Source organism: Geospiza fortis, unplaced genomic scaffold (genome assembly GCF_000277835.1).
Source record: "Geospiza fortis unplaced genomic scaffold, GeoFor_1.0 scaffold85, whole genome shotgun sequence".
Classification (NCBI taxonomy): domain Eukaryota; kingdom Metazoa; phylum Chordata; class Aves; order Passeriformes; family Thraupidae; genus Geospiza; species Geospiza fortis.
In genome coordinates this window covers 3,498,881-3,507,942 of record NW_005054358.1, presented here as the reverse complement: position 1 = coordinate 3,507,942, position 9,062 = coordinate 3,498,881, and the positions used below count along the sequence as shown (strand labels likewise).

The following is a 9,062-nucleotide window of genomic DNA, read 5'->3' as shown; positions in this document are numbered from 1 at the left end:
AACAGAAAAATCACTCTGATTAATCAGGAAGCTACCCAGCAACAACACGAAAAGTTTGCACAAGACCAGCGAGCACACAACCTACTCTGAAAGGTATCTGGGTGAGGAAAGGTGCTCTTTTCATCAATACAGAAAACCCCCAAGGCTCAGTGCTTGTGCAGATAATGAAGCCAAACATGTTTACACACCAGTGATCATTACATGCAGCGATTAGAGGAGATCTTAGGTTAATTTTCATCTCCACCAGCTAACAGACTGATGACCTGCTGCCCCACCTCACCTCTCCAGAGTGACAAGTCAGGTGCTTTCCCAAGACAACTGTCTTGTTCCTGGGGGAAACAAAAACTTTCCCATCATCTATGTGATTAAAAAGGTCAATGAACCCCATGCACTCAAACTGGTGTAATAGGACCAGCTGAGCTAAAGCAAAAATTCTTTTTGCTGGAAGTAAATAGCACACTGTTATCTCCCCAGGGGCCAGGCAATAACAGGAGGCATGTTCCCATTCACTCTGCCAGTGTGTGATATGCCACTGCTCTGCCTATAAATACAAGAGCTTTTTTTTGCCTTTTTTTTTTTTTTAGACAATGCTGTGACAACTTCATCTCATCTGAGTACAACAAACATGCCTGAGTTGTGGCTACACAGCAGGGCTTTGTGTTGTGTGAGTGTGTGGTGGTGGTTTTTCCACCACAGGACCATATGTTACCTACTGTGTGGTGTGGCTGAGCTCCTACCAGTGCTTCAGAGAAAACCAGGGCAGCTCTGGAGCAGCTGCAGGGGGACAGAATGCCTGGGGACATGCCCAAAAATGCTGCACCTGAGCCACTGGCCTTTGGTCTGCACAGGGAGCTTGAATGAGAAAGAAGTTGTGAAGGCACAAGCAAGGGTCCAGAGGAAAGTTCCTTTTACAGAGTGAAATAATAAATGAGACAATGACAAGAAGTCAATACTGGGCTCGGGATTCTGTCTTGATTCTCTGCCAGCTAACCACGCTTTGTGCATTTAGAGCTGACCTGGTCATTAATTTGTTACAGACTTGTGCAATGTGAGCAAGGCCAAGTCTCTTGCATAAAGATGTTTTCTCTTGCAAGCCAACTGGAAATGCTTAACATTTACTATTCACAGAGAGATCTGCTTGTCATATCTGTGACACGGCACTCCTCCCTGCACTGCCCACTCAAGACACCTCTTGGATAATTAGATTCTTAGAAAAACTTTTCTGCATCCAACCAGAAGTCAGCCAAAGTTGATTAGTGTGATAAGTTCTCTGTCTCTAGTAAGGGATAACAGTGGGGGCTGAAGGAGGAATATACAAAGCAGCTCTTATATATGAAGAGCCTTTCCCTCTAAAAATCATCAACAAAAAACGTGGGCTTTCCCAAACCAGGTTGCATCTGAACTGCTGCATCTGCATCATGTACAGCTCTGTTTTCCAGACATCCATCTAATGTTTTTTTTAACTCGTTTGGATCTAATTCTCTCAAAGAGACAAAAGGTAAAGTTATGGTAACTGGAGCTATTTATGTTACAAAGGAGACATAGGAGAAGGGGGTTAAAGCTAATGAATGGCTTTGGGAATGGACAGGACCTTTCTCAGAATAGAACAATAGGGTGCTTTTATGGAACTGGGAGGCAGAAAACACAAAACTATTAAAAAAAGAAAGAACACTCTTTTGTATTATTCGGCATTAGCCTTCAGAACTCATTGCCACAAGCTCGCTCCCTGTGCTTGCTGTGAAGAGCCCGTCTATCTCTGAGGTGATGATGGTTGGGAGAGGTGACTCCTGCACAGCTCATTGAATCAACCCAGCCACAACTTCAGCCAGTTCCAGCTGGGCGACTGGCACTGAATTTCAACTCATCACTACTAATCAGGCTCAGAAAGAGAGAAGCTGCTGCCAGGGGCCATCCTTGGTGAAGCAACAAGCGAGCAGGCAGGGGTAACAGCACCCTGAATGCTGACCAGCAAGCTCCACCTGAGAGCATTGCTCCTTGCTGGACTTCCAGGAGAGGAAGAGGAACATGCTGTCCTTACCTGGGTTGCTGCTGGCTGGCCAATGACCACCCACCCTGGGCACTGCTGGTCACTGTGGTGTGAGACAGAGACGTTGGAAGCCCACTGATCCAGGAAGCCTTTGGGAGTGTACACGCCACAGTCCTTGATGCTGGTCATCTGCTCAAATTCCTCACAGACTCCATCGCCGTCGTGGAAATAGCACCTGCTGGGTTCATCTGCCAGGGGAAACAGAGAAAACAAACTACATGTGTCTGCAGGGTAGCTCCTAGGTCCTGATACCATCAGCGGTCGTGTATCTGCTGGGTCAGGTCACCTTGAGTGGAAGCACTGGTCACTTCTAGGTCATACCAAGGTGATTTAAATAAAGCCAGGAAACAATAGCCAACTTTTGTATTGGGCAATTCCCTGAAGATATTTCCTAATGTTAGGGGGGTTCTGCTTATTTTCATCTATCTCCTTTTAAAAGAGATAGAAGAAAGCAGAGACAGAAAATACGTAGAGAGGCAAATGTGGGTGTTGGCATAATTCCACCAGCTGGGATGGAAAAATGCCAGCGGAGGGTTTGGTCTAAAATGTTTCCCTTTTTTTGTTTTTAAAAGATATCTGCAAATCAACAACAACAACAGCAACTGTGGCTGTAGAGATGGTGAAAACTGCCAAGTTCACAGTTGTAGTGACCAAAGGGCCAAACAGATCTGTTTATCCAAGGCAGACACAGTACACACAGTGTGAGGGTGAGTTTGCCACATAAACACACGGCTTCAACCAACATGACTCAGATTTGACCTGAAAGGATCAAAAGCAGCAGGAGACTTTATTATCCTTGCCCATTTATTCTGTGGCTTCTCTAATGAGACTGCCAACAAAGATGCCAAATTTTTGAGGTTGTTTCTGTAACACTGGCCCATTAAAAACTGAACCGAGATCCATCTACTCTTTTCAAACAGACTGCATAGCAATAATGACTTTCAGTCATTAGAGTACTCTGTGAAATGGAAACCTTTGACCTGTTGGTATCCTATTTTGTATTGTATTATCATTGCCAGTCCCCAGAGGTATCCAGTTCTGACAGCCTGTTGTATTTTTGTCTGGCAAATAAGCCTGTTGAAAAAACGGTAGGAAATTAGCCAGAGCTGCTAGCTGGACTGATGGAAAGGACCCCTAAGGAGAATCCTGTCGGTAGCACTGGATTATCATGAGCTAGGTGTCAGAAAATCCAAGGGCTGCTCAATTTTGAGCTACTTCCAATCTACGAAATCCCCTGTTTATTTTTTCTCCTGGTTTACACAGTGAAATATCATCATGAGCCAGAAAATATCAGTTTATTGCTAGTCAGTTATTTTATGACTTTCACTCCTTTTCCTCCTGTGCAAGATTCCAGGTCTTTAAGAGAGGGTGGCTTTGAAAGAATAGAGAAGTCTATCAGGGAAAAATGTCATAATGGTTTGATTTCATCACAGCCTCTGTGGACAACTTGTGTACATGGATAAATGCAGCAACTGTGTATTTGACAGGCTAGAGCTCTGAGCTGGTGAAAAGGAGCACAAGTCTGGAAGTGTTTCAGCTGTATGAGTGCAGTCTTGAATGAATTTTCCCAGGGTGGCCAAACTTCTTGCCCTTACATGTCACATCTTAACATCTTCATTTGTCTGGGAGCCACCAAACTATACCCAACCCCTCAAAGAGCTATGAGGAGGGCTTGGGGGAGTTTTCCCAGACAAGAGATGGCAATGGCTCCTGGGGGGTCTGGGTGGATGTGCTGATGGGCCCTAAGGCAGCCCAGCAGTGCCACCCCCATGGGGCTCATTCATGTCTGGGAGAGCCATGCCCTGTGTCTGGTCAGCTCAAAGGATGGGTGGAATGAAAACGTCACTGTCATGGCCATGGAGAAAAAACTCTTGGTTCCTTCACCTTATCCTTCTGCATCTCCTGTTCTGCTCCTCTCCCATATCAAGGCATAAGTCAGGTGTCAGGACACTAGGATACAATTAATTGGCTTACGCACTATGTCCCAGTTAGAGTGAGAGGCCCAGCAGAAATCTCTGAGAAATGTTCAGCCCTAAAAAGACTGAGATCAGCAATCAAAAATCCTCAAAACCAAATGCCAAACAGATGCAAATATGTATTTTTGGAAAAAAAAAGCATTTCTTTGTCATTTTATGAAAAGAGGCTTATTTCTGAAAAAAGTGGTGGGGGAGATGAAAGGAAAATACCTACCCTGTTAAAAAGACCTGACCTTCAGCCTATAAACATATGCACAGTCAGATATGCACACGTACAGTGAAACATCACCAGCCTGCTGCACACCCACGCTGACAGAAACACTGACACACAAACGCACGGGCGCTCCCTTTGCACATCCCCGACTCAGCCACCCCCCCATGCAAACACCCACAAACTCACAGCCTAATTTTAGGCACATGCCTTTAGACAGTGTTTCCCGGCCTTCCCAAAGCACTGACTTCTTTCCACGACAGGCACTGAAGTAAGCAGAGCATTTATAGAGCAACGAACTCCTGCACTGGCTCCAAATGCTCCCTCCTAATGCGGTGATAAACGTAATGGGCTTCTGATAAGATCATGTGTTTGGGATAAAAGAATACTCAAGGCCTACTTCAGCCCGATGACTTAATTCATACTCACATGGAGGGGAAAGCAGCCTTTGAATAGCTATGATCCAGGACACTGTGTGATCCTAACAGAGGCTAATTTGTTCCTGATTATGCCTAAGACCCCAATAAATCTGTCTGCTCAGAGTCTGCAAAACCCGAGGGAGGAACCAAACAGAGAGCCTGAGATGTCTGAATTAAATGGGGGCTGCCTAAATGATTAACCAAGTCCTGCTGAGCTGCACTGTCATGAGCTCTGGAGCTGTGCTGGCCCTGGAGAGCCACCACATCCATGGGACAGCATAGGTGTCATGCACAGAAGCTGAGAGATGAGGCACCCACTCGCCTTTGTGTGCTCTGAAAAATGATGAGGGAAACTGGCTTTGCAGCCCTGGTTACTTTTAAGGAAGATCTGTTGGTCTCACTACTGACTCAGTGTGCAGTGCTCTGCATTGAGGGCAGTGCTGGTGAGAGAAGGGGAAGACCTTTCCTGCCAGTGGGCTTCCCAGTTCTGAGTGATGGCAAATAGGGAATTGTCATTTAATCCTTTCCAGACATGAGGGCACCAACCTTCAACAGCCAAATGGGGTGCATCGCTGTGTGGGCTGCCAAAAACCAGCAGAGGTTCTTCCTTCAGGTGTTGAGCATCAGCTCTGACTCTGGTGGTCTTGGATGACTGGCAGGTTACATGTTGTGCTTTACATTTTCATAAGCAAAGCAAAGAACAACCAGATTGTTTCTTCCTACAACTGCCCTCACCAAATGAGAACTAACAGGCTTTTTCCCTTTTTACAGTGGTGGGAACAGAGCTCAGTTACATTCATAGAGTCCTACAGGCTCAGAGCCAGAGAGAACAGTGTCAGGAGTGGTGTATTTCTAGCAATAAGTAGCTAATGGCTTTATTCCTATAACAATGCAAAATGCTTTTTCTGTTCTCTTCTTAACTACTGTGACACTAAATGCATCTGCAGCCTTGGCAACATGAGATAATTTTTGTCTCCATAGAGGTCCAGAGGCTCCCAAGACCTGATGATGGTCAAGGATTGGTCATGCATTACCTGCACCATGGACTGTGTTCATCAATGCTGTGGGCTTTGCTCTCCAAAGAGGAATCTGATTTGAAGAAGATATGGAAGAAAGGAACACACAGGATATCTAATTTGTCCTCAAGGAAGAAATTACTTCAAAAAATTAAAAAGCAGTTCCCTGGAAATCCAGCTGAAATCTAGAGCAGTAAAATGTCTGCAGGCATAGCACCTGGCTGCAGGAGAGAGCATCTCTGGGGGATTAACAACAGATGCTGGAGGATGCTGAGCTGAACTCGGGGAACACATTTTCATTCAAGCAGCCCAAGCTCCTTTTCCCTTAGAAAGATCTTACTGGAGGCAGAAAAACATTAGGGCCAAACCAAGGTTCCTGTCTTGCCCTTGTTTTGGGAAAAGGCAGTCTCCAGTTCAGCAAAGATTTCTGTGACATCTGGGAAACCTTGAAGGAGGCTCTGTGGCAGCATCAACCTGGAGAAGTGTGACTTGAGGAAACAAATTGGCAAGACCTGTTTTGCTAACTCCTGAAGTCAGGCTTTAAGATCCAAAATAGTCTTGGGGCTCCTGTGTGCTGCACCAGAAAATTATGCAAACACCATCTCCTTCCTTCCTAAGCTGCCTGAGCACAGTGCAAGAGGGAGCCTTTTGTACTGAAATACAGATCCCTCTTCTGGGGTTCAGAAATGACAGGATGCCTGAGACAACACAGGTGGTTTAGTGAGCACTGGGAAGCACCTACAAGAGCAGACCCGGATAAGCAGATAGCTCCCCATCTCCTTTACCAGTTGGAAGAGAAGCTGGAAAATCATCAGCAAAACGAGTGAAGCCTTCTAGAGGCCAGCAAGCAGACATGCAGGATATTCATTTATCTGTGATAGGCAGCCTTCCACTTCACAAAATAAAGAAAAAAAGAGAGGTAAAGAGATCCAGTTTGCAGCCCAGGGCACATCCTCAAACGAGGCTTTGAATGTCCAAGCAGGGTTGTCAGAGTGCTGGGGACAGACACTGGGGGCAGTTTCCTGTTTTCAGCCAGGGCTCAGTGATTGGCATCAGCATAGTCTTCTTTTTGTGCAGTAGCTACCATTTTTTTAAAAGGCCAGACACAAAAAGGAGTATTTTTAAGTTCAACTGTTTACTTAGGGATGTTTCCAACTATAACAAGCCTCATGCCACATAACTATTTGTCCAGAAAAAAAAAAAGGGGGAAAAAAAGGGGGAGGGACAAAAACGCAGAAGCATTGTCTCAGAGTAACAAATTTTTGGAACAGAACAAGATTTGCATTTTAACCCCTGAAAGGTCTGCCCAGAGGTGTGCAGGCTTTCAGACACAGCAAAGGCCAAACCCCAGGCTCACCAAAGCCAGCAGCTTCTGCAGAAGCAGGGTTTTACCACCACGTCACTTAATCGGCATCTCCAGCACTGGTGTTTATGTTCACACAGAGGAGGAGAAATGTATCCAGAGGTTTGTATCACAAAAAGGGAAATAATTCCACTGCAGATCACATGAACTCGGCGGCTGAGTGACCGCAGAACCTGCTCCATTTATTTCTATGGGAGTTTCACCTTTGGCTTCAGTGGGAAGAGAGTGAATAATATGGCCTGCTTCCAGGATATCTGCTAATCTCTTCTTTAATATTGAAGAAGGCAGAGACAGAGATATTTCCTGCTACAGTAAAATATTCAAGAGTTACTTTCCTTCCTGGATGTTCTGATTGAAAGGAGGAAAACCATTACATGGAGCTTGGGCAGACCTTTCAGAATAAAGTCACATATCAATAAATGGTGACGTCTTCCTCCAATGAAATAAAACAGACACCTTGGAAATGAAGGCAGCGTGGGTGTCGCAATCTACTGCGGAACATCCAGGGGCCTTGCAGGAGGCTTTCTTTCCATGGAATATGACAATCATGTCTGAGCATCTCCTGAGCAGAGCAGGCAGGGATAATGCCTTTGCAGAGTGAGGCTCCCTGGTAATTCAGCTGCTTGTGGAAATGCATTCCTGGGTGTGACTGGCTTTCTCTGTGTGGTGGGACTCGGCTCCTTGCTATGATATAGCAGTCGGAGCACCAGAATTATGCAATTGATCTGCCTGCTGCAGACAGATACAATTACAATTCCCTCGCAGAGCCCGGCACTGAAATTTGATATTTCACCTCCAAGAACATGAGTCTTTGTCACTTAAGAGAAAGGATATTTCCCGTGGCTGGCAGTGGTAACAAAGCCTTGTCTGAGCTATCACTGCCAAAGTGGCCATCCCCAACACTGGCAATAGCCAACAGGACCCAGCACAGCCATCTCCAGCCCCTGGCAACCAGGAATGGCCAACAGGACCCAGCACAGCCATCTCCAGCCCCTGGCAACCAGGAATGGCCAACAGGACCCAACACAGGCATCTCCAACCCCTGACAACCAGGAATGGCCAACAGGACCCAGCACAGCCATCTCCAACCCCTGGCAACCAGGTATTGCTGTAAGAGCACTAACACATATATTCTCTTCCTACCTCACCTTGTTTCCCTCCCTGGATGGCTGGATAAAGCAGTGACAAGAAGATTTTAGTATTACACAGATTTCTCAGCTTAGCTTGGAAACTGTTCAACTGAAAGTCTTGAGGTTTCTGCCACACAAGGGAGTAACCATGATGACCAGGAGAAAGGTGGCCAGCATGGCCCTTTGAGACACCTGGCACACTTGTTTGGGAGGAGGAACACAAGAGTAAAAACCCAGAGGTGCCATTCCCCAGGGAAAACAAAGTGCTTGTTTGTACATGTGGTTTGATGTTCCTGCAAAGGAAGGTCTTGTGCTCAGACAGATACAACTACTGTGCTCTGAGCACAGTTGTTGTTGAGTCACAAAAGATGCTCTCAGGATGGGAGCATGACCAGCTGTGGAAGCCTCTCAGATCCACAGAGAGTAATGTGAGGGATGCAACAAGCAGAGGAGTAGTTCTCCTGCTGGACTCTCATTGTAGCTGTGGCCTAAAAACTAAAGCTGGATTGAGCTGGGTTGGAGTCACTGGCCTAGGGAAAAATGCAGGCAAATACCACTCCAGCCCACATTCTCCCCCACAAAAAAGCATCTGTCCTTTGTATTTTGCTGCCCCAGATGTCTGCTCTCTCTGCTCTGTGGCTCAGCTGGCCTTCCTAGGATTGCACTATTAATGATGACAGTCTGAAAATCACTTTAAGAGACTTTACGAGGATGCTGTGATTACTAACTTGCCAAATGAGTGCTTAGACATTTCAGAACATGCAGCCACACTTCTGCAAGCTGCAGGAAACAGTCAGCTTCAAAGTATTTGCCTTAAGCTGAAGGAGTCACACAAATATCATCTGAATAACCCCGGCCAGTAAATTCATGAGTATTTGCCATGAAATTCTGTTATAGAAC

General features: G+C 45.9%; 1 protein-coding gene across 2 annotated transcripts in view; it reads right to left on the bottom strand.

The window, feature by feature from the left end:
• PAPPA (pappalysin 1) overlaps positions 1-9,062 on the bottom strand; it is a 178,281-nt gene that overhangs the window by 70,836 nt on the left and 98,383 nt on the right. For both annotated transcript variants that reach the window (XM_031059238.1, XM_005423806.2), the window contains exon 10: positions 2,039-2,235. In XM_031059238.1, the coding sequence (XP_030915098.1) occupies positions 2,039-2,235 (197 nt within the window). The remainder of the gene's footprint in view (positions 1-2,038; positions 2,236-9,062) is intronic.